This window comes from Acartia tonsa, chromosome 4 (genome assembly GCF_053477335.1).
Source record: "Acartia tonsa isolate MP-2025a chromosome 4, ASM5347733v1, whole genome shotgun sequence".
NCBI classification, from domain to species: Eukaryota; Metazoa; Arthropoda; class Copepoda; order Calanoida; family Acartiidae; genus Acartia; species Acartia tonsa.
Window position 1 is genome coordinate 22,848,512 of NC_137263.1, and position 26,396 is coordinate 22,874,907.

General features: G+C 34.4%; 1 protein-coding gene across 1 annotated transcript; it reads right to left on the minus strand.

Moving 5' to 3' along the window:
- Window position 1: 1 nt before the first annotated feature.
- Window positions 2-24,477, minus strand: LOC145315392 (uncharacterized). The gene is made up of 12 exons (XM_080155375.1): window positions 24,224-24,477; window positions 21,435-21,601; window positions 20,222-20,361; window positions 19,479-19,524; window positions 16,761-16,839; window positions 16,326-16,379; window positions 14,737-14,817; window positions 10,390-10,463; window positions 7,539-7,583; window positions 6,471-6,617; window positions 3,676-3,780; window positions 2-117 (listed from the first exon to the last, which is right to left on the minus strand). The coding sequence occupies exons 1-12, from the start codon at window positions 24,328-24,330 to the stop codon at window positions 2-4; spliced, it is 1,161 nt and encodes a 386-aa protein (XP_080011501.1). The 5' UTR covers window positions 24,331-24,477.
- Window positions 24,478-26,396: the final 1,919 nt, after the last annotated feature.

Sequence of the window (26,396 nt, forward strand, 5' to 3'; positions counted from 1 at the left end):
ATTAGGCACTATAAGCTTCTTCCCTACTGTCCCCATGGTCTGACCGCTCTTTATGCGCCCTGCTGGGATAGTCTGACCGCTCTGTATGTGCCCTGCTGGGAAACAAGGCAGGATGACCTGTACAGAGTTATGTTCAATCGTTTCCGCAACAAAGATTGTTCTTTCTTGCATTAAAAAAGGACATAAAATTGAATCTAAGAATTAAATAAAGAAACTATTTTAATAGAATTTCAGTACTTTAATTGTACTCGTATGTAACACAAAAATAAAAGACATATTAGTCTATATGGTCCATTTGACCACAAATTAGTCAAACTTAAAAAAGAAATTATAGCAGACAAAAATCTTTATTAATGTTTGTTATACACGATTCTTTCTAATAATACCAGCGACGAAATTTTTCAGCGATATAATTTTCCGAAAGCTAGCTATATCCCTAGAAATTGAAATAAAATCTGTACACTTTCTAACCAATAGTATGACTGGTGTGTTCCTCCAAAGTTTTCCTTTTGGCTGATTTAGAGAGTGTGTCTCTAGATTATTTCTTTTTAGATTTTTTTGCATACAAAAACTAAGCTTCTCTTTTATATATGGCACATTATTTACGAAAAAAACATTTTTCTGCATGAGGCCTCAGATTTTGATAAAAACTTCCAGTCCCCTTCATTTGGTCATAAAACTAAGGGCTGGGTGATTTTTAACCTTTTTAATCCATTTAAAGTCCGATTTTTCGCGCATTTTCTCACTGTGGTGTTTTCACAATGAAAAAAAGGCATTTTTTCATGATTTTCAAGTATAACATTTTTACATTAATTTTCAACTTACAGACATGTTTTATATATCAAATTAATCACCCAGATGGGTACAATATAGAATTTGTCTTTAAAATCACAAAAATCATGAATTACAGGGTGTCCCAAGAAAAATGTCAAAACAGGTTTTTTAAACTTTTGACACTGTGAGGAAACGAAGTTTGCCCATTTCTTGCCTTGAGAGTGAATATCATCCATTTTACAACACATATGAAGCAAATTTGGCGTGGTAACTCCAAATTTGGACACCTGAGAAATACTTGAAACACCCTGTAAAAGTGATTGTTGCGTCTGTAGAGCTAAAAATTGGTCCAAATTGATTATTTTTTTCAAATTAGCATACAAAGTATCTAAGTGTGTTAGGCCATAGTGTTTTCTGACCAGATTACAATTTTTATATTTTTTGGACACTCTGTATTTTAAAAAAAATGAGAAATTTTTTTTTTGATTTTTTAAATTTTTTTCTGTTTTTTTAAGTTACCTAAAACTGTCATATAGATACAGATTTTGACTAATAACAATAATATTTGCCTATTTTACAAATTTACACACTTTTGGGACACCCTGTGCATGTTTTAAAAAAATGGTGGTTTTTGCCCCTTTTTGGTTGGAAGGAGTCGTTTTAGGGACAGAGACTATTTCTTCATTTTTGTACAACTTTGAAAGGCACATAATTTAATATTTATACATCAACCGCCTCCGGCGAACCGTTTTGCCTTAATTTACCGCCAAAGGCGGAATTTTGACCTTTTTTACCATTCTTGAGGTTTTAACGGGCATTTTTGGTAAGAAGTCGTTGATTTATCAAAATAACTCTGAAATACTTTTATTTAGGCTATTTTATTTACTAAATTTCATGTGAAGTGAAAATTTTTGTGCATCTAACCGTTTTTCGTCAAGATCGATTTCAATTGTTAAAACAAGTGAATGAAGTGAATATAATATTAACAAGGATGACAACATCCATAAAAGCAAAGCTCTGAAACGGTAGGACAAACGGACATTAACACTTGTATAATGTCAGAACTGAATAATCAGAATGCGAATGTATAAGAGTCAAAGCAAAATTGTAAGTAAATTTGTTAAAAAACTGCTTGATACAGGATAATGATTATGGACATACTTACATTTTTAGGACTTGATTTTAGAGTTGCTTCGCTTATAATATTGTACTTTGTTGTCCCAGGAGTCAGTATACCAAAAATCAGACCAATCGGATAATTAGGTCACATACAAATTTGTTGTTAAAAATGTAAAAAAATCAACATGTTTAAAATGGACGTACGGACATTCTTGTAATGACTATAGAGTTGCTACGCTTTCTAACTCGTACCTAACTATTACAGGAATCACCATGCAAAATTTGAAATCGATAGGACAATTCTAACATGCCTAAATTAACAAAAAAAAGCTATTTAAAAAAGTAAAAAAATCAACATGTTTAAAATGGACGTACGGACATTTTGGTAATGATTATAGAGTTGCTACGCTTTCTAAATCGTACCTAACTACTAAAGGAATCACCATGCAAAATTTGAAATCGATAGGACAATTCTAACATGTCTAAATTAACGAAAAAAGCTATCTGTGACGGATGGACGGACGTACGGACGGGCGGACCGACCCTAATTATAGAAAAGCTTCGCTTTTAATAATTGATATAACATTAGTAATAAAAGAAACATAAATCACGTCCATTTAAAATTCCTTTTGACAAAAATGGGTTGGATATACAAAATTTTTTATTTCACATGAAATTTAGTAAATAAAATAGCCTAAATAAAAGTATTTCAGAGTGATTTTGATAAATCAACGCCTTCTTACCAAAAATGCCCATTAAAACCTCGAGAACGGTAAAAAAGGTCAAAATTCCGCCTTTGGCGGTAAATAACGGCAAAACTGTTCGCCGGAGGCGGTTGATGTATAAATAACAAATTATGTGCCTTGAAAAGTTGTACAAAAATGAAGAAATAGTCTCTGGCCCTAAAACGACTCCTTCCAACCAAAAAGGGGCAAAAACCACCATTTTTTAAAAACATGCACAGGGTGTCCCAAAAGTGTGTAAATTTGTAAAATAGGCAAATATTATTGTTATTAGTCAAAATCTGTATCTATATGACAGTTTTAGGTAACTTAAAAAAACAGAAAAAAAATTAAAAAAACAAAAAAAAAATTTCTTTTTTTTTTTAAATACAGGGTGTCCAAAAAATATAAAAATTGTAATCTGGTCACTATGGCCTAACACACTTAGATACTTTGTATGCTAATTTGAAAAAAATAATCAATTTGGACCAATTTTTAGCTCTACAGACGCAACAATCACTTTTACAGGGTGTTTCAAAAATTTCTCAGGTGTCCAAATTTGGAGTTACAACGCCAAATTTACTTCATATGTGTTGTAAAATGGATGATATTCACTCTCAAGGCAAGAAATGGGCAAACTTCGTTTCCTCACAGTGTCAAAAGTTTAAAAAACCTGTTTTGACATTTTTCTTGGGACACCCTGCAGTTCATGATTTTTGTGATTTTAAAGACAAATTCTATATTGTACCCATCTGGGTGATTAATTTGATATATAAAACATGTCTGTAAGTTGAAAATTAATGTAAAAATTTTATACTTGAAAATCATGAAAAAATGCCTTTTTTCATTGTGAAAACACCACAGTGAGAAAATGCGCGAAAAATCGGACTTTAAATGGATTAAAAAGGTTAAAAATCACCCAGCCCTTAGTTTTATGACCAAATGAAGGGGACTGGAAGTTTTTATCAAAATCTGAGGCCTCATGCAGAAAAATGTTTTTTTCGTAAATAATGTGCCATATCACAGTTATATCTTTTTATGCGGAAGCGATTGAACATGCCTGTTTTAGCCGGGAGTGAGATGATGAAAACATATCTGGAGTTGTTGTGAGGATGTATCTCTACATTTATATCGAATAGTGCTGACCCGCCAAATTGTAAAAGGTCTGAAATAGGAAAAAATATTGGTTTAATTTCATTTATTTTGAAATAATTAAAAAACACCAGTTGTGAGCGGTTAGGGGTTGTAAGATAATTTCACACCCCCCTGACGAATTGTTGTGCACTTTCTGAATAGAATTACAAAAAATGACATCCAAATAAAATATTTTGCAACCAATTTCTCCGATTTAATATTAATATTAAATAATGATTATGAATATCTATTTTTCTAAAATTTAATTCTTTTGATTAAATTGTAAATTACAGAAGATATTTCTATATATTAGTGGATTCGTCCTTAGAGGGGGTGACGATAACCACCCACCAACAATTAGCATATGTAAAAAACATCGGCATACTTATTTCCTATTCATAAACAATGTCAAATGTCAACATTATTTCAAAACAGAAAATCTAAAAGTTTTTGAATCATAAAAATTAAGAATAAAAATAAAAATCTTATTATAATGTAATTATTATGACATTTCTAGAGCTTTGGGACAAAATATTACTTTTATAAAGTGAAAAGACTCGTACGGAAAAAGTACAAGAACAGTTTCATCCAAAAAGAAGATTTATTCTATTTATACCAATGAAATCCACAGATTTTTAACGTCTTAAGTTATGGTAGACTGCATTTCTCGCTTTAGTTGCTGCAGGCTTCCTGTTTTTTAATTTGAAAACTAGCGTCTGCGCTCTTTTTTGTATTCGAAGGGGGTAAGTAAAGCAAGAAAATAGCCTAAAACTATCCAGGAACTAACAGAAGTTTCCAAAAATTGGAGTAGTTGAAATTTAAATCTTAAGCTATAGACGGAAAACCTTACTACTTTATATAATAGGATATAAATATTTCAAGCATACCAATGTATTTGTTTAAGAACTTGCAGATTTACCAACATAAAAGACATGTTGAAAAGTATCTTTGCTGCTAAAAATAAAATAACATTTGTACAGCAGATTAGGCGTATTTTAGGCTTTACACGAAAAAATTGACCAAATTTAGTTTTTTATCATTCTATTTTTTTATGTTCGGACTGCGAAGAATTTTTATGTACCAATAAAAATGACGTCATACTGGTCTACCATTGGCCAATTAAGATATACACTGGCCTGACATTGGTAATTTAGTCTGTGTATTGACCTATCATTGGTCATTTGTATTGAATGATGTCATTTTTGTATAGGCACTAGTAAGAGTCTTCTGATTAGACTTAAAAAATTAATCGAGCAATTAATAATTTGTCTGAAGCAAAAAGTATCCAATTAATGTGAAAATGCTTTTCAAATAAACTTGTGACTTGTTTTGATAGTTTCCTCTCATCATTTATATCAGTTTCTAGTACTTTGTTGTTTATCTTTACACAAATACAAATATATATTTGACAAAACCCTGAGCAAAATAAATTGATTCAATAATACAGCCCACAACTACACACACACACACACTTACTCACACACACACACACACATACACACACACAAATCAGAGAGAGAGGGGACAAAGGGCTGTTTTACAGAAACATTTTCTAATTCGTTGTCTTAAAAACTTTGGGGACTTCTACAAAAATAATTTGTTGGTTTATCAAATTGAGTGTTTAAACGTTTCAACCCCTAATTTTAATCTACAGAAGGGGTAATTTTGTGAGTCATCATTGGGGAATGTACATAAATTTATCGACCATTGTCTTATTCCTTCAGATCCCTGCACAAACGCACACACACACACACACAAATAGAGAGAAGTGGAGTGGAAGAATTTTATTCTTAGAGACTCAAATGCTTTGCAAATGTCAAAGTAACAATTTATGTAAATGTTTTGAATAAATAGACCGTTTTATCATATTTGTATGTTTATTAAAGTTAGGAATTTAAATTGCTAACTGTGTAGCAAAGTGGTCATTCAAAGTAAAAATGTTTATGGAAACTTATTTAAAATTACTTCAATATAAATTGTATCTAATTACAAAAAGTAATTTTCATCAACAAAAGAAAGGTTACTTCATAAAGAAAATATTTCTTCTTTTAATATGAACCATTTTTATATCCTCAAACTAAAAACTAACATGAATAGATTGCAAGCCACAATTGTCAATTGAATTCAAATTCCTCACTATCACATTGTCAATAAAAGACCTTCATTTGAAAACATTAAACAGATACTTTCAAGCAAATTTAATTAAATTAATTGTAAATTTAATAGTGTACATTTTAATGCCGTAAAACTAATAGTTTAAATAATTAATTAAAGTAGACATTTTAATAACAGCAAAGACTTGTAGCGCTTGTAGTTAATACTTAAATTTTTACAAGTAGAAATAAAATACCAATATCAAAATAGCATAAGATTTGGACAATGCCTTTTACAGTGTGTTTTTATTTAAAGTAACTAAAGTATTATAATCAATATCTCCCATTAAATTAGTCATGATCCACTAATCTTAAAATATAAGGAAAAACCGGTTTTTAAGGCATAATTTGTTGAAAACCATTAAATAATATTTTCTTACACAAAAATAAAATGCTTAACGTCAATGACGAAAATGGGATATCAGTGAATAACTTCTGTTAATCGTAAGTAAGTTAAACTTTTTGATCATTTAAATAAAAACACGCTGTAATAGGGAAGCTTTACTTAAAAACTATGCATCAGAATAAATCTTTTAATCTGACAAATGCTAAGAAACTTAAAACTTACCAGATAAAACTTGGGTTAGGTCTTCATGATCAGCCGCCGCAGGGTCCAGGGTTGAGTTGAAGTTGTCATGGAGAAACTTGAGAAATGGCTGGATTCCCAGATTTTTGAGCTGGTCTGTGTCCAGACAACTCTGGTACAAATCATATACCTGACAGAGCGGTCATTTGTCCAGAAATTATTTTCAAATGAATCTTATAAGCCTTATATTTAATCTTCTTTTAAACACATACAATAATAGAATTTTACCTTTTATATTTAAATACTAGCAGAAACGCGCACCTCAAGGTGGTGGGGGGAGGGGATGAATTCAAACCACCTATCACCCCACCCCTCTTTTTAATTTCTAGCTTGAAAAAAAAAAATACCCTCCCCCAAAATAGCTATAAACCTTCCCAGGACCTATCCGAATATACACTGTAAAGAGTATCCGTATCGGTTCAGCGGTTAACGAGATTCTTGAAAAATAAAAAAATACCCTCCCCCAAAATAGCTATAAACCTTCCCAGGACCTATCCGAATATACACTGTAAAGAGTATCCGTATCGGTTCAGCGGTTAACGAGATCCTCATTACAGAGATCCTGTCTTTTATATTAGGATTATATATGTAAAATTATTGAAATTCATTGTGTAGTTTATTTAAATCATTATATTCCTACTTTACAGTTAGAACTTTCAATTTATGTTGATCCATCAAATGTAAACATAAACTTAAACTTGTTTCACTTTACAAACCAAATTTAATAGCTTTCCTTACACTTTGATTAACACAAATGTAATTAAATATATATTTGAGTATGTTTATTAATTATGTTATTGTTGTAGTATAATTTATTATACCTATGCAAATATCAAATAATTTAACCCTAATTTGGTGGGTTTGGTGTAGCACATATACCCCCTTCCCGTTTCATTATTCTTTTAAGGATTTACTTAAGACTTAATATTATTTAACATGTTTAGTTTTGTCTGGATAAGTCTCGCTTTTACTAATATTGTCATCCTTGTCTTAACACTATTTTGTAACTAATAAAGCTTCACTTTAAAGGTTAATCTAATTTCTGAATTTCCTTGTTCATTTGAGGTTCTGTGGTTGGGATAGATTCTACTAAATCTGAAAAAAGTAGAATTTTCACTTTCTATTTTTGCCTAAACCAGGGGTTTCACACCTAGCTTTTTGAAGGATCAGAAAACAAAAAGGACCAAAAATAGATATACCTGTATACATTTTTATCGACCAATGGTAAAATCTATACTGGCCTATCATAGGTCATTTGAATTGTATGACGTCATTTTATATAGGCACTATAAGCAGCTTCTCGATGGTGCGTGGTTTTAATGATTTGTCACTGATTGATACAACTTGTCTTGTTAAGATATATCAGATTCTTTGTTTTCTTTTCATTCTCTTAAAATTTGGCCTTTTTCAAAATATTTCAATTATATAAGTGCTTTAAACTTAAGTAACAAAATATGCACATAAATAACTTGACCAAAATATATGTAAATAACTAGAGCATGAGACAAAATAGAATAAACTTAAGTTTCAGATTATGCAAATAACTTGGAAACTCTTTACAAGAGACTTCCCCCTTCTTACTGTGTGTATATATATTTTCCTCTAAATTTGACATACATTGTCAATTTTGATCAAGTAATAATAGATGTAATAAAATAGATGATCAATGGATATAATCGACCATTTAGAACGCAAATGAGTATAATCTACAATATATTATAGCTAAGGAATATATCAAACTATTTACACAAAGACTTGATCTAATATGCATTATCACTTAGTTATTAGGTAGTACAAAGGATCCGAATAAGCCGTTTACAGTTTTTAAAATCAGCAGGAAGTCTAAACCTGGCCTAAATATGGCAATTAATATTTTCAACAAAAAAATTCAAAAATTGTTTGAATTTGAGCCGAGCTCTGTAGCGGGACAAATTGTCTAAAATCAGCCATGTGACGTCATATAATGAAGGATTTTCCATCACTTTTTTAGGAATTTTCTTTCCCACTTCTCTTCTCATCTCCCTCATTTTTATGACGTCACATGGCTGATTTTAGAGACACTTTGTCCAGCTACCGAGCTCTGTAAAGTCTCTATAAGGATTTATCTATTTTTAATACTTGCAGATACATTTGTACACATATTGAGGAAATAAAATGACTGGGGTACTTAAAATTCCACCTGCGTGGTTTATTTTGAGACAGAGAGAGGTAGGTTGAGACATTGCTATAACTAAGGAAGATGAAGGGTTACAACTCTAGAATCTAAAGATAATAAGATAAGACAATAGCTGATAAATTTAGGGGCAAATTTTAAAATCTTAGTTTTTTGTGCAAATTTCAATAATTTAATAACTTTCTCTTAAAAACCATTCAGAATTCAGAATGAATTAATTATTAACCCTTACAGATCGGGGGGGGGGGGGCTCTTTGAGCCCCCCCCCCCTCTAGTTTTTTCAATCTCATTTTTTTTGTAGGTAAGATGGAGAGCTGTAACTTCATGACTTTTTAAGTTTAGTAATTATACGTCGGCAAGAGTTGATTTTATTATGATATCTGGTCTGTGTCGGTCGTGGTGTCCGGTCAAAGTCGGTTGGGTAGCAAAAAAAATTAGAAAAAATTCTAAATAAATCTTAATTTCTACATTATGACTTTTGTGTATAAGGTAGAAACCTAAATTTTTTTTGGTGAATACTTAGATATCAATGACCTTCTGAGAAAAGTGGTGTTATGACCGTTTGACCGCTCCCTGACCGACTTTATGACCGATTTTTGTCTGGCTTTTACTACAGATATAAATCATGAATATCGTGGCTTCTATCACAGCTAGAGACCTATAATTTTTTTTGGTAAATCCTTGAGCAATAATAAACAAATAAAAATATTAATTTGCGCCGCCAACCGCCGTTTTACCGCCGTAACCGCCGAAAATGGCGGTTTCCGTTATTTGCCGTTTTTCGGCGATGATCAGAAAAGGTAATTTTTTTGTTATGAAAAATAAAAGTTCGTCCTAAAATTTGGTCATCCTAGCTGCAAAATTGGCCGCTCTACAGCTGTTTTAAAATTTAGCGGCTGGCCGCTAAAAAGCGGCTAAGGAGCGGTCTGACTGCTATGACTAGAAAAAGTAATTTTCTCTAAAAATACACATGAACCACCAGAAAAAAATTTTACGTCTTTATCTGTACTAGGAGCCGAGATAGAGGGGGGGGCTCTTTGAGCCCCCCCCCCCCCCCCCCCCGATCTATTAAGTTGGGAATTGGGGCCCGATCTGTAAGGGACTGGCATATTTCCTTTTTTGACCTGGAAAACCAAAAAAAAAAACATATTTTTACTAGGCATTTTTCAATAATTTAATTACTTTCTATCAAAAACCATTCAGAATGAATTTAAACTCCCATATTTCCCTTTTTTGACCTGGAAAACCAAAAAAAACCATATTTTTAAGTTTAACAAATATAGGCTAAAAAGCTTTCTTGTGTTTTCTCATTTATTGAAATACGTAATTTTATATGTTTGTACAAGTGCAATACAAATACAGAAAAACAAACACAAAATATTTGTATTCAAAATTATAATTATACATTCTGTTCAATTTTTTTTATTTTTTTTCACAAAATATTGAAACCCACAAAAAGGGCTCGAACCTAAGTCCAATCTATTAATGTAATAAGTATTGATGCATAACCCAGACCACTACCTGGCCCGTGTCTTGGAGCCCTTTTTCGACTGCTATCAAATTGTTTTCTACATTTTTGTAGCGACTTGGCTGTGTTAATATTGACGATGCTAATGGCTTATATTGAAAGTCCAGATTAAGATGTTGGCAAAAGGTCCTAGGGATGGGGACATAAAGTCATTTAACCTTTTCAAATTCTCTATTGTTTTATTCAACGGGTAGGCTTACCTTTAATTTTTCTGTCCATCTCTAATTGTAAATCATTCAGGTATGAGATAGAGTCCAAAGGTCGGGTAATATTCCTAAATAATTAAATTGTTTTAGATTCTAAACCGATTTCTTCAAATTTTAGTGAGCCTTGAATTTAAGACAAATAATAGTTATTTCTTTCCTCGTATTATAAACGGCTTTCCGCGGATATAGAATGTACAGTTATAAGATTAAAATTAGTTTTTTTAGCCCCGAGATGCTGAAGATGTTACCCAGCCACGCAGGCAGCTTCAAACAAGCTAGTTTGCTTGTGGTATGGTCAGACCTTCCAGTGGTGCAAGCGGGAACACTCCCACCCGGGAGTGGCAAACAGGCCAGGAGGCCAAGGAGGAGAAGTCTGGAGATGTATTTCGTGCAGAAAGAACCGCCAGATACCTTTTTTTGGCAACAGAGGGAATGGAAACTAGCCAAATCCTTTCCCTCTTTAAAAACATGTCGGCTTAAGACCATCAATACACTTTCTACTACTACTACCAAAGACAGACGAAGAACAGAGGCTGAGATTAAAATAAAATTAAGGACAATCCACCCCAACCCAGGACCCAGAGACAAGACAGAGGAGGGAAAGAGACGGAGACGAGAAAGGAGGAATACCAGGAGAACAGAAAAGAGACAAGCCAGAGAAAATACTGACCAGAACAGGAGAACAGACCAGGCCCTAAATATCATCACCTGGAATGCTCAGCGAGTATCACTAAGACAACAGAACAGAAGGAGACTGAGAGCAATGGCAGACAGAGCTAACAAGAACAATTGGGACGCAGTTTTAATTTCTGAAGTAAAGAGCGAGAGTCAAGGGACAATTTGGTTAGGGGAAAATGAAAACCTAACAGCTATCACCTACACCAACAGAGCTGCAATACTTTTAAGGGGTCGCACACTAGAGTCTTGGTGTGAAAATGGCCAACGCACCAAATACAATGAGAGAACAATTTCTATCAAATCCCTTGGACATTCCCTCACAGCCACATACATGCCAGTGTGGAAGGGAAAAAATGAAGCAGAAATAGAGGAAGCTAGAGAGGACCTGAGAGTACACACAGAATGGGCAAACAAAGATGAGTTCTTATAGAGTTTTGTGAAGAAAACAACTTATGTTTCGTAAACAGTTTTTTCAATCACAAAAGGAGAGGAACATGGTTCAACCCGGCCCTTAGAAGATGGTATGAACTAGATGGATTCCTCATGCGCAATAACCAAAGACATAAACTAGTCAGAAAAATTTGCACAGTTGGAGAAAACTCATTGTCAGACAACAAACCAAAGAAAATGACGTTGACCATAGAAAAACCAAAGAAGAGTATACCATTTAACCAAAAACGGACACAAAAAATATGCTGGAAGAAACTGAAAGACGAAGTCATTGCCACCAGATACAGACACAGAGTAGAAATACTACTGGAGGAAAGAGAACGAGAACGGCTGCATGTGCCAGAATGGCTGGATGTGCCAGAACGGCTGGAGGTGCCGGAACGGCTGGAGGTGCCGGAACGGCTGGAGGTGCCGGAACGGCTGGAGGTGCCGGAACGGCTGGAGGTGCCGGAACGGCTGAACATGCCGCAAGACTCTACGAATTGGACAGAGATAACAAAAGTTGTGACAAAAGCTGCTGAGGACATATGTGGCTTACAAGAAAAAAAGATTGAGAACCCATGGATGGTCGGAAGAGATGAGGAAATACAGAGATTGAGAGCCAGAATAACTGGATGCCTTACCCAGAGAAATGACTGTATGGAGAGGAGACAAAGAGAAAGAAATGCCGATGATATAGAAAGACTGGAAGCAGAACTAAACCAGATAAAGACACAACTGAAAGAAGCAAGGACTGACCTTCAGAGAAAAACTAGACTGTGGGAGAAAGAATGGTGGGACGGAATAATATCAGAGTGTGAGGAAGCCGGGATCAGAGGTGACTCTGGAGCGGTTTACAAGAAATTGAAAGAGTTGGGCACTAGAGGTATGACTAGAGCCCCAGACTCCACCAACTTGACTAAAGAACAGTTTAAGAACCATTTTCAGGAAATCTCGAAGGATAGATTTGAAAACAACCCTGAAGACATGGAAGCAGCAGCAGATCTAGTTGAAGATATAAGTAACACTGAAGAAGCAAGATTATGGTCGGACATATTGGAACAGACTCCATCGAGAGAAGAAATTCTAAAGGAGATGAAAAAAATGAGAGAGTCAGCACCTGGAGAAGACGGAGTGAGGTTAATTTACCTGTTCAAAGGAGGACCAGAAATCATTGAAAAGGTTATAGAAATGGTTCAGTATATGTTTGAAAACGGGGCTGAAAAGTGGGATCTATCACTAAAAATTGGCCTGGTGATTCCACTATACAAGAAAGGCGACAGAAACAATGCTAACAACTACAGAGGAGTTTGCCTGTTGGCCATGGGTTCCAGGATTCTTGCCAGAATCATGGCCAGCAGACTAAGAGTGTGGTCAGAGAAAATGAACCTACTGGATGACGACCAAGCCGGTTTTAGAAAAAACAGATCAACAGCAGATGTTACGCAAATCATGTTCAGGATACAAGAGGACACCAGAGACTTACTTAACAGAGCAACAGCTGCAGGAACTAACATAGACGAAGGAGAAATGCCAGGAGCCCGTCTGTTAGATCTGAAGAAAGCTTACCCAAGAGTAAATAAACCAACACTATGGAAAATTTAAAAGAAATACGGAATTGGAGAGAAAGCTTTGAGAGTTATTTCTGACTTGCATGAGACTACAATGTACAAAATCAAGAGCAGAGAAGGAACAAGCGAGAGTTGGACACCACAGAGGGGACTGAGAGAAGGCTGCCCATCATCCCCAGTCCTATTCAACATTTTTCACCAAGTAGTGATGAGAATAGGAGCTAAAGCAAGGAAGAGAAAGGCGGACGAGACAGATATGGAGGTAGGCATCAGCTTCAAGTGGATCCCAGGTAGTGCCTTTCCAAGCACTGGAACATGGGAGAAACCCAATAATTCAGAAGCTAAGAGAATAAAGATTGACAAAGGACTGTTTGCTGACGACACAACAATTGCTGGAAAGAAAAAAGAGCTAAATCAGGGTGTTGACGAGACAAAGAAGGTCATGAACATGTTTGAGGAGAGAAATAATGATGACAAGGAGGAGACACTAAATTTCGGTAGGGAGGATAGTGAGAAGATCAGAATGCTTGGATGTTACATGGGTGAGAGTGAAGACACCAAACAGAGAAAGAAGAGGGCTGGAGCCACCTGGCTTAAGGTAAAAAACAGGTTAAAAGGCTCTAAATTGTCCAAGAAAATGCAGGCAAAAATTATTGAGGCCTGTGTTGAATCTACCTTACTTTTTGACTGTCAGACTAGGACATGGCTCCTGAGCAAAATCAAGCAACTCCAGAGCACAATGGACAAAAAATATAGGTGGCTGTGGAGTAAGAAAATCAAACACCCACTTATCCAGATGCAAGAGGACGGCTATAACATGCAAGATGTCAGAAACGAATTGGACGTGAAGAGTGTAAGATGGAAAATTGAAAAACGAGTAATGGAACGGATTGGACATGTTTTCAGAATGGATGACAACAGAATGACGAAAGCAGTAGTATTAGGCTGGATGGAAGATTTGGAGTCATTTGACAAAGTTCCAGGAAAGAAGAGAAAAACCATACTGTACTGGAAGAGGCTACTGAGGGAGGCCAGTATAGAATACACACAGATCGGACAGCTGACAGAGGACAGGAAAGTGTGGAAGGCAACAGTCCAGGAAAGGATGAAGTACCTGGAGTCCTGGGAAAGACGGAAAGGAAAGAGAATCCCGGAAGAAAGCGGCCCTAGAAATCCGGTAGACGACATTGACGACAACTTTATTTGCACCTACGAAAACTGTGGTATTGTTTGCAAAAACAAGACAGGCCTCATTAACCACAGAAAGAGAGTCCACGAGAAATCTAGTCAAAAAATGAAATTTACATGTGATTTATGTGGAGAAATTTTTGACTACAAGTCAAATCTAACAACACACATGAAGAGCTGTACAGGATCATACATTGATGCAGACAGAAAGAAATGTGATAAATGTGAGAAGATAGTCAGCAAGTCTAACTTTGCCAGGCACAAGAAGAAGTGCAATCCTGACGCAGAGAATGAGGGGCAAGCTCCGAGGTCCAGAAGAGCCCCATGTGAACACTGTGGTCTACAGTACACAGTACAAAATTTAGCCAGACATAGAAGGAAGTGTAGAGATGGGCGGTAGTGTCTTACGAGACAGAATACCTTTCAAGTCAAGTCAAGTCAGCTTCAAACAAGCTAGAACAATATAAAACTTTACCTGGATGTTACCCAGCCTCCGCAGGCAGCTTCATAGAAGCTGGAACAAGGATCCCCAGTTTTACTCGACATTCTCTCTATTCTAAATACAAAAATTATCAAGGATGATACTATCCATAAGAAGTATAAGGTAAGGACTAGCTCATACAATTTTAGAAGTAGACAATATGTTAAAAACATGGGAAATTATATCCAACAAGCTTAAAACAAGAAGCTCTTTATAATGCCTATAAAAATGACGTCATACTGGTCTACCATTGGTCAATTAAAATGAATACTGACCTGTCATTATTAACTTTTGTCTGTGTATTGGCATATCATTGGTCATTTGTATTGTATTTTTTTAGGGCACTATAAAGAGCTTTTAATACAGCCAATAGTTTAAATTTATTGTCCGTCGGTCTCTAATATGGAAATGAAGATCTCATACTAGAGATTGTAATCAAGTTATTTTCCAAAAAAATAATTGGACAAACAGACGAGTAAAGTAAACTATAGAGCATCTACTCTGCTAATAAAAACATTTAAAATCCTGCATTAGAGAACTTGATTCATAAAATGCATTTCTAATTATACCCCTCAAACATTTCTCATCAAAAGTTTGCACATTTCCACACAAGTCTACTGAAAGTCAATCTTACTTCACTTTACTCATGTGTTAGGGCCAGGGCTTGGCCGCTGCATATTATGAGGGCAGCTCGGCTGCAATTGTATATTGTTTTATAAAGGCAGCTTATACTGCGGCTTAAAGCAATCTAGACCACTATACTTAAATATTGCCTTATGGCCGCCAATGAAGCTCTTTATAGGTCCTAAAAAGAAATTAAGCTATACAAATACAAATGACCAATTATAGGCAAATATACAGACTAAATTACCAATGACAGGCCAGTATATATTTTGATTAATTTGGTGCAAATGAATAAATCTGCGGCTGTTAAACCCTGGTTAGAGAAATTTGAAGTTGAACAATGGCGGTAAAAAAGCAGGGAGGAAGAGAACAATAATTTTTAATTTAATTTATCACTCACCCTAGCCATATAACTAACATTCGCATAATTGTACACTTATAAAAACAAACGTCATTTTTGCGTAAAGATGGGCGTTGGCTCGTAGTCAAATGCTCGTGTTAAGTCAAAATGTTCTTAATTATAACCAAATGTATATAAATGAAATGGTCCATAATTAGGAACAGTTTGACTTAACAATAGCATTTGACTACAACCCAACGCCCAACTTTAAAGAATTACGCAAAAATAAACCTTCTTTATCATAATGATTTTGATTATATCCCTGTATCCCTGTTGAAAATGTTCCAGTATAGCGGGGACTAATTGAAAACACAGAGAGAGAGGGGACAATGGACTGTTTATTACTCTAGTCCTCAAAATTTCATAATAAAGCTTTGTTATTCGTTGGCTTGACAGTTATGGGGATTTTGATTGGTTGATTTATTGAGTTGAGTGTTAAAATGAATCAAGTACTATTTGTAATCTACAGAAGCGACAATTTTATGTATCATCAATTGGAATTTACAACAATTTATCGGCTATTGTCTTATCCCTTTAGATCCCTGAATTGAAAAGTTACCTTTCTGACAATTGTAGACACTGAGTTGATGTACACGCATACGAATCTGAGGCTCTGACAATTTCACAGTTTAGTTAGGCTTTTGACAAAATCATTTAATTATGTTTTACGATTACTTTACAGCTCATAGTTAAACTAACCAATCATAACATTTTTAGAGTAGCGTCCATGAGTAGCGAACCATAAATTGTTATGCAAGGGTTAAGTATAAAGAAAAACACCTTCTACCCCTTAATTCCTATTTATTTCAAAATAAGAGCGGAGAGAGTTCTATGTTCGCTAGACATCTTGAGGAAAAGCACCACGAAACCTAGTAAGCCACATGTACTTACTTTTATATTGTGACTTACTTACATTAATACATACGGAGGATTAGACATGCAGACCATAGATATAGAGTAGTTACACTACCAAAATAAAGCCAAAACTAAATTCCTTTGGTCATAGTTTCTATTGAGCAGTCTCTGTCCCAATGATGAGCCGCCATTTTCATCAGGAAACACGACACTAAATCCTTCAATACAATTTTAATTATTTTTCAAGTTTCCGTCATACTGGCCTACCATTGGTAATTTAGTCTGTGTATTGGAATATCATTGATCATTTGTATTGTATGACGTTATTTTTTATAGGCACTATAAAAAGCTTCAGCTAATTTAACCTTCAAGTCCTTGTCGGTTGATCGGTAACGCTTATGAGACCTATTTAATTTTAGATATATGTTCTCCATCCCACATTTTTTTATCTTTTCGTTTATATTTAGTTCTGGTATCGATTATAGATTATAGTCATCATACAACGTTTAAAATCGATAGGACAATTCTAATATGTCTAAATTTACGTAAGGAGCTAACCGTTACAGACGGGCATACAGACAGAACGACCCTAATTATATTAAAGCTTTACTTTTAATGATATTATTAAATATTTGAAATTAATGTAACCTTACAAATTATGTTTACAAATAATCAAAAATTATTCAAATATTTAAATTTTCATTCTTAATTCGTGGATTATGTAAATTAAAATTTTTAGAAATTAAGTTAAAGAATATGAAAATAAATAATCTATAATATAATATCAAATATAATTTGTAGAAATGTATTTGATGAATTATATTTGTATCTAATCTTTGAAATTGATTTCTCCTTCTCCTATAAAATGCCGAATTCATGAAGTGTCATAAAATGTGAATGAGAATTATTCATAAATTTTTATATCAAACTATTTTATTCGTTGTAATTAGTTTCATAAATTTTAAACTAAATCTCATTTTCGTTGATCCGGACAATCGACCTATATATGGGCCAACAAAACAGAAAAAAAACATAATCTGATATATAAAATTATTGGATTTATATATTTAACAAGGATGACAACATCCATAAGTAGCGAAGCACAAAAAATCGTCAATGGTAATACGTACAGGTAGATTTAAAAGGTTTTTACTAAAATCAAGAATAGATTTATTGGATAAAATAAACATGAAACCTTGTTTTATTTTGCATGATGCCGATGGTCAAAGTATATTATATTAAAGATGCTCATAACAATGGGAAAAACTATTTTGATACTGATATCCCATAAAAGTTTGAAAATTGCATCAAAATAAACAAAGATATGGGGAAATATGTAAAACATATAAAAATAGCCAAAAACCTGATAAAAGGGAGTCTGGCCGTCATTGTTGTTTTATTAAAACGACAAAAAATTTAATTTTTAAATCCTTAACTTAAAAAAATTGGAAAATCGGAACATATACACTTAAGATATGGAGAAAAATGTAAAAAATATAAAAATAGCCTAAAACCTGCCAAAAAGGCAGTCTGGCTGTCATGGTTATTTTGTTTAAAAGACAGGAAATTTAATTTTGATATCTATAACTGAAAATTTTGAAAATCAGACTATAAACACTGAAGATATGGAGAAAAATGTTAAATATATAAAAAATAGCCTAAAACCTGCTAAAAAGGCAGTCTGGCCGTCATGATTGTTTTCTTTAAAAGACGGGAAATTTAATTTTGATATCTATAACTGAAAAAATTTTGAAAATCGGACCATAAACACTGAAGATATGGAGAAAAATGTGAAAAATATAAAAATAGCCTAAAACCTGCTAAAAAGGCAGTCTGGCTTTCATGGTTGTTCCTTAAAACGACGGGAAATTTCATTTTGATATCTGTAACTGAAAAAATTTTGAAAATCAGACCATAAACACTGAAGATATGGAGAAAAATGTGAAAAATATAAAAATAGCCTAAAACCTGCTAAAAATCGGTCCGAACGCCTGAGATGTTTTATAGTCAATTGTGCTCCTTACTGATGGGAATGTTGTCAAAAATTTCAGCATTCTATCTTTTATAGGAGCTGAGTAAATCCCATTTCCCCCATAGCGTTACGGACTGACGGACTGACTGATGGACGGACAAAGTGAATTATAGAGTAGCTTTGCTACTAATAAGTGCTGATATAGTTTGATGATTTGATACCTTTAGTTTAAAGCTTTTTTAAGAATATAATATATAGAATAAATTGATTTGTTTCAGGGAGTAAGGGAGGGGACAATGGGCAATTAATTAAGAGTTTTAGCTGAAAGACCATAAAATCCAGATTTATCCAGAAAATGTTAAGGAAATTTTAAAGTTCAGAAAACTATAAAATAAGATAAAAGTTCCAAGAAAAAAGCATTAATTTGAAAATTAGATTACCCATAGATAACCCATAGCCCCATAACTCTAAATTTAGGTTGTAAGATTAGGGTTCTTAGATTGGTTATTTCACAAATATCACAATAAAGTTTTTATCTATTAAATGGTATTTTCTGGAGAGAAAAAAATTGTTAAAACCAGCCATCTCATAACAAATTAAGTTTATTGATACTCGTCTGCTATATTCAAAACTAACAAGCGAGTTAGTGGCATTTGATTCACTAGTACCCAAAGTCAGTCAGAACCTGCTAAATTCTTGCACATTCTTTTTAATCCAGTACCCAAAGTCTGAGACTCCTAAAAATTAAATATTCGATCCATTGTCCCCTCCCTAACTCCCTGGATTTGATTACTTGAATTTTTTTTTACAATTGGGGGTTTTCATGTGATTAATGAACGATGTTTTTAGAATTGGGTATATTTAAGAATTTGTTGATTTGATTACCTTGGCCTCCTCCCAGAGATTTCAAATATATCAGGGATAACACAACCTAAATAGAACATGTCATCAGAGAAACACATAATAAGGACAAAAAAGGATAAAAAGGACCAAGTTGTATACTTGAAAAGGCTTAAAATTTTTTTTGCATATTTTGTGGTACGCCACACGAAAAACTTGTTTTCTGCTGCACCTAAAGGAAAGTGGGTAAGGAAGGGGGGGGGGAAAGTTGTGAGGAAATTTTCACTTAGCATTGTTTGTCAGAATCACTGTCCAATGTCCCTAGGAAAGGTGTATCTTTAACAATAAAATAAGCAGTCTATCTTAAATAGAACATGTCATCAGAGAAAAACATAATAAGGCAATTATAAAAAGGACCAAGTTGTATCAATAATGAAACAATGAAATAAGTAGTCTATCTTAAATAGCAGCCAAGAAAATCACATATAAACAATAACCTTAAGAAGTTAAAGACGGACACACAAAGTTAATCATACAGTAGCTTATTTTTTCCTATATTTGCTCCTTATGCACATATATCATATTATGTAAAGTAATAAGGGTTTTTGTCTGAAGCTTAAGATCTCAATAACTACTAAACCGATTTTATGTAAGCTTTACATAGGTGCTGTAATGGTTTTAGACTATTTAATTTCAAGATTTAAGTCTTGGGATGGTTTTTAGCGATTTTTACAAAGCCCCTGGACCCTAGGTGCGTAGCCGCTAGTTTACAAAACTAAACCACTTACCGTAGAAAATATAATAAGAAGAGCTCCGAGTAGAAGGAGAACAATAACTCTTTCAACCCCAGTCTTGTCACAGAGCAAAGCACAACAGCTATGTCGTCGGAGTTTCATCTCGTAGTGCAGACCTCCGTTACTCCGATATTCTACAATTTTAAATATTTATCGTATTATAGACAGCTTTCCGCGGACATCAAATTAAAAAAATTAAAAGATTCAAACCAGTTTTTTTTATCCCCGAAAGGCAGAGTGCTTAGCCTAACAAAACTGGTATGCATGATTTTTCACTATATCTTAGAACCGGTTTTAATCCAGTGAATATTTATCGGTTTTGAAGCCAAAAAATATGTTGATTGGGATGGGAGGGGGTTGTTGTGAAGGGGTTTTGTCTCTATAGAAAATAGAGTAACACATTGTGCTTAATCCTTGACATTTCGGCAAGCTATTTTGATCTAGACAACAACAATATCAACGGATATCAATAAAAAAAACGTGAAGTAATAGCAATTATCTACTGAACTCTTAAAAGTTGCAATACAAATCAAAATATAATAATTTTCTCATAAAATTGAAATCTTTTTCTAGACATCTTAAAATATATATTTATCAGAGTTTGGGTTAATCAAAGAAATGGTCAACAAATTTAGAATCCTAAGCAAACAAAAACTTATCCCAACTTAAATTATACAAGACTTAATTATAAACTTTATTTTCTACTTACCACACATATCATCTGACTCAAATATTGCATTATTTAATAATTTAGACTTTTTTTATTTTAATTATTGTTTAAAAATCATGAAAAGTAGTATTTTTTTATGAATATAAGACGATATCCTCCCTACAAAAATACCTTGCCATGTCTATGAAAAGTTAAATTGTAAAAAATTGTGACTTAATTAATGTAAGGTGTTAAAAGAAAGAGATAACATGGAAAATAAATGCACAAGTAACTTAAGGAGAAGCTTCACACAAAATCTTATATTTTCATGGGGGGAGGGGACACTAGACTGTTAATTACACTATAATGAAGATTTCTTATTTGTTGGCTTAACAACTTTGGGGACTTTTTTAAATTTTGATTGGTTGGTTCGTTTAGTTGAGTTTCAAAACGTTTCAACCACTAAGTGTAATCTAGAGAAGGAGTAATTTTGTGTACTATCATTTGGGATGTTCATGAATTAGTCGGCCATTGTCTTATCCCTGGATATTTTCTTACCTGCAGGATGAAAGTCAGGTGACGCCATGACAGAAATATTTGTCTGTGCCATGACGTCATGTGGTGGCCCACCAAGAGAATTGAGCTGGTGACATGTCAGCTTCCCCCCATGGTCCATCCCACCATCAGGGGAGAGGTCGGGCACCCTTACTCCGGAATAATAACCTCTAAAATACATTTAGATTTTAACCCTTAACGGTCGGGGGGGGGGGGGGTAGATAAACCACACTTTTCTGGGATCTTGCTGTGTCAAGTATCAACTGTTGGGAATATCAAAGGATGACTCCATGCAAAATTTGAGCCGGATCCGGCCAAAACCGGCCGTGAATTTTATAAAAAACCGTCTAGGCGGCTCACATTGCTGAATTTTCACCAAGTGAAAGTCTTGTGTCATTATCTCTTATGAGAAAAAAGTTATTAATTAATTAGAATTTCAAATTGTGATTTTTTGATGGATTTCTGTGATGAAATGACAGGCCGGTCAATTTTTAGGCCATTTTTTGCGGTTTTTGGGCCGTCACGCCCAAACGGTTTGCGATAATCTCACAGGACCTTTTGCCCGACCTAAGTCTGGTTATTTGTGAGGTCTAAGAAAAAAAAACCCAGATTGGATGAAGCACGACATCGTTGTGCGCCGTCAAAAATCGCTGCTCGGTTCATTTTGCCCCCCTCAAACCCTCACCTCGTGCCATTTTTCTGTGTAAAGATTATAATTATAATCTTTTGCGTAAGTCTGATTTTTTTTCCTAGACCTCACAAATAACCAGACTTAGGTTGGGCACAAGGTCCCGTGAGATTATCTCAAACCGTTTGGGCGTGACGGCCCAAAAACCGCAAAAATGGCCTAAAAATTGACCGGCCTGTCATTTCATCAAAGAAATCCATCAAAAAATCACAATTTGAAATTTTAATTAATTAATAACTTTTTTCTCATAAGAGATAATGACACAAGACTTTCACTTGGTGAAAATTCAGCAATGTGAGCCGCCTAGACTTTATATTTGGTGACCCTGGGGTGACGGGTTCAGTGCCCCCCACACCCACGAAGTGGGCATACTTTTGAAAATGACGTTTTTTCAGTTTTTCCCCTTAAAGGAGGGGAAGGAGTCTTTTATATTGAACAACTTTTTGAGGCGGACATTTCTTTATTTATGTTTAATTCGCCTCCGACTGACCGTTTAGCCGTTATTTGACGCCGAAGGCGTGATTTTTGGCGATTTTTGCCGTTTCCGAGGTTTTAATGGACATTTAGGAGGGGAAAGAGTTGTCCAATCAAGTTGATGATGAAGTACATTTTTGTAGGCAATTGCATTAGTTAAATTTCATGTGAAGTAAAATTTTTTGTACCTCCAACCGGTTTTGCTCCAGCTGAATCGATTTACAGATACCCCCTAAAAACCGGAAAAAAACGGTTTTTTATAAAATTCACGGCCGGTTTTGGCCGGATCCGGCTCAAATTTTGCATGGAGTCATCCTTTGATATTACCAAGAGTTGATACTTGACACAGCAAGATCCCAGAAAAGTGTGGGGGGGGGGGGGCGTTGAATAGGGTGGGTTCATATCGGAATTAGACAAAGCGGGAATATGCAACAGATAAAATTAAACTTAAAAACATTTCTGACCGAAAAAGAATTTTAAAAAATTGAGTTTTAGAACACGACCACTTAAAAATATAATTCATTACTTATTAGTATGCAAAGACGACATTCATAAAAATTGTTGAATCAGAACTATGGCTTCATGGTGCTCCCTGGAAAGGCCTTGAGGAGCTGAATCAGGAACTTTTGTCCGTTTCAAAATATCTCGTTCCTAGCCTTAGAAATCACTAAAAAAACAAAAAAATTTAAGGTTTATTGAGAATTGTCCAATTTGTAGAGGTTTTTTAGATTTTCTAAGGCTAGGAACGAGATATTTTGAAACGGACAAAAGTTCCTGATTCAGCTCCTCAAGGCATTTCCAGGGAGCACCATGAAGCAATAGTTCTGATTCAATAAATTTTTGACTCCCATTTACAAATAGCTATACAATTGAATGTCTGGTCGTCAGCGGTTTTAAGACTTAGGATGAATTTTAAATCATCCAGAGGTGTATTATATCTATATAAGTTGAGTGCAGATCCCCGCTTTGCCCTCAGAAAAAAAATGTCCAAAATCGACCCACCCTAGCGTTGAACGCCCCCCCACCCGTTTTTTTCTATCTCATTTTCTGTGTGTGAAAGATAAAGAGCCCAAACTGCTTGACTTTTTAAGTATGGGTATAACACATAACTGAGAGTTGGAATTTTTTGAATATCTCCATCCTGGCGGGCACAGGATGCCGGCAAACCTGGCAGGGTGATCCAGGTAAAGAGCAAAAATATTTTTTTGACTTAAACAAAGCATTTTATCTTACTAAAATACTAAATTATCCTCTAGTAGTACATCCTTATATGAAATACAAGTGTTCAAGTCGATTTCAGGTTCCAGGTATGATTCTGCAGGTCCTGTTCCTCCAGGTCTCCAGAAATCTTTAAAAGGCTCCAGTGACCGCAATTTTTTTGCTATGATATTAAATAGCCACTAGAGGCTAGGGGCGATAGCTGCTATTAAGTAGTAAAAGAATAAGAAATGAACAAAAATATATATAAGTATGATTTGTTAATTTGTTATGTTACAAAGATGTTAGTTTAATAAAAAAGTCTTTGGTTGCGATAGATCAATAGCTTTTAAAACTATGTTATGTTTAAATTATGATGAAACATATTTTTTGACAACACCACCTAACGGTGAATTTAGAACTAAACTGTTACCTTCTACAGACAGTGGCATGTTTTGCCCTGCCCAAAGTTGCTGCTCCCAGCAGAGAGTTTCTATCCCATACCAAATCAGGAGGTTGTCTGTGGAAAAGATTGCCCATTTATTATTTTTCTCCATAATCCTTATAATAAAGTAACAGGATGTCTGTTTGTACCGAAGTATCTCGCTAACCGCTGAATTGATCGAATTCTGCTTAATAGAGTAGCTTCTCATAGGTCTCGGGAAGGTTTATAACTATTTGTAGGGAGGATACCAACCCCCCTTCCCCAAGAGTTATCACAAAAAATAAATTTTCTACGTAGAGATTTTTCTTCTCAAACTAGACATTTGAAATAAAAAAAAAATATTTAAAGTGCCACTAGAGGCCTCTAGGGACAAAGCCGCTAGTCTTTATAATAAAGTAATAGGATCTGTGTGTGTCTGTTTGTGTGTGTACCAAAGGATCTCGCTAACCACCAAACGGAACTTTACATGGTAGCTTCTCATAAATACTGGTAAGGTTTATAATTATTTTAATTGTTTAATGGTACTACCAACCTCCCAAGAGAAATCATCCATAGAAAAAAATGATTCAACTAAAATTTTTTATAACTTTTTCTTTTAAAAACTACAATCAAAAGTGGGAGGGTCGACTTCCCTCCCACCTGAAAGTCTCCCCGAGGCCTATAGGGGCGTATCCGATAATAAAACTTAAGTGTAATTAAAATTGGGAAACCATATATTGACAGTTAAAATTACAGATTGGAGCCGCTTTCTAAATCTAAGCTGCTTAAAAAGCATTAATGTCCACCACACAGCTTGCATAAAGTAACAAATAAACGTTACCGTCAGCCGCATGGCTTACTATGTTATCCTCTCCTCATTTTGAGTTCTGAGGTGAATTCTTTAAAAAATTTGCCCCACTAAAATCAGTGGGGCAAAGTGATTTTTTAGAGGGGATAATTTTGCCCCACTTAAATTTTAGTGGGTCAAAAGTTTTTTTAAAGAATTCACCTCTGTTAAAATACCGTATTATAGAAGACAACTCAAATGTCCATTACATGATGCATTTCTTTAATATGTACAACTTTACAATCTAATAAATCTATGAAAAACATGTAAACATTCGGACAGACTTAAATGTGGAAAATTCTCGCCCATTAAAAGTGTCTTTCAAATTAAAGGCAATTCCCAAATGTCTAAAGACATGCAGCGTTTCACTGTCTAACTAAATTAATATATTCATGTATTCCAAGTTCAGTGTGCAAGCAAACCAGAATTTAAACATGGTAAACTTCATTACAACTTTGTCTGATTGTAGGGCGCGATTAATGGAATTAGGACAGGTAGGAATTAGCTGGCTGGGTATTGTTCAGACACACCTTGGTAAACATGGAAACAGTGTGGTGAAGGGATAAGACAATGGACGATAAATTGATGTACATCCCCATAGCTGATAAACAAAGTTACCCCTTCTGTAGATCAAAATTAGTGGTTGAGACGTTCGGACACTCAACTTCATGAACCAAACCAATCAAAATTCATTAAAATACCCAAAGTTGTAAAGCCAAAGAATAAGAAAAGGTTATTATAAAACTTTGGGAATAGTGTAATATTGTAACATTGTTCCATCCTTCCCTGTGTAACATATACAATTCTAATGGTTTGGTTATATAGACCAATTAGCATTTGATAAAAGAAGTTATGACACGATATTTATTAGATATCATATCACTTTGTAGAGCCAAGGTCCTCTTTAACTAAAAGTGAACAACCAAAGACTTCATGACATCTTTCATTTTATCTCAACATATTGCTATATCACCCTTGATATTATCAGGTTATCAAACATCCAAAAAAATACTTTAGGTGTCGGACATAAAAACATTAGGTACTATTACGCAGTGTGCTCTAGACTCGAACCAAACACGACTCTAACGGTAAGCTGGCCATGGTAATATAAAAACTCCGATAAGGGCTAGCTAAAATTATAATAATGTCTTTATGCCTTAAAATATAAATTAACTGACTACCCTTAGTATTATTATTTTTATTTAAAAAAACTCCTTTCTATCCTTTTAGATAAAGTATCATGTGTTTTTTGGCCTGAGGCTTACAATGTCAATAATTACTGAACCGATTGGGTTCTTCATTTCAGGGAAGCTTCATATAGGTCAATAAGAATGT

Excerpts from the sequence above, each read along its gene's own strand:
- LOC145315392 (XM_080155375.1), bottom strand. The coding sequence starts at position 24,330 with ATGGGCAATCTTTTCCACAGACAACCTCCTGATTTGGTATGGGATAGA. Across the intron at positions 6,618-7,538 it reads AGAACCTCAAATGAACAAGG|TATATGATTTGTACCAGAGT; the intron begins AAATTCAGAAAT and ends CGCTCTGTCAGG. Across the intron at positions 118-3,675 it reads CTCACTCCCGGCTAAAACAG|GTCATCCTGCCTTGTTTCCC; the intron begins GCATGTTCAATC and ends AACTCTGTACAG.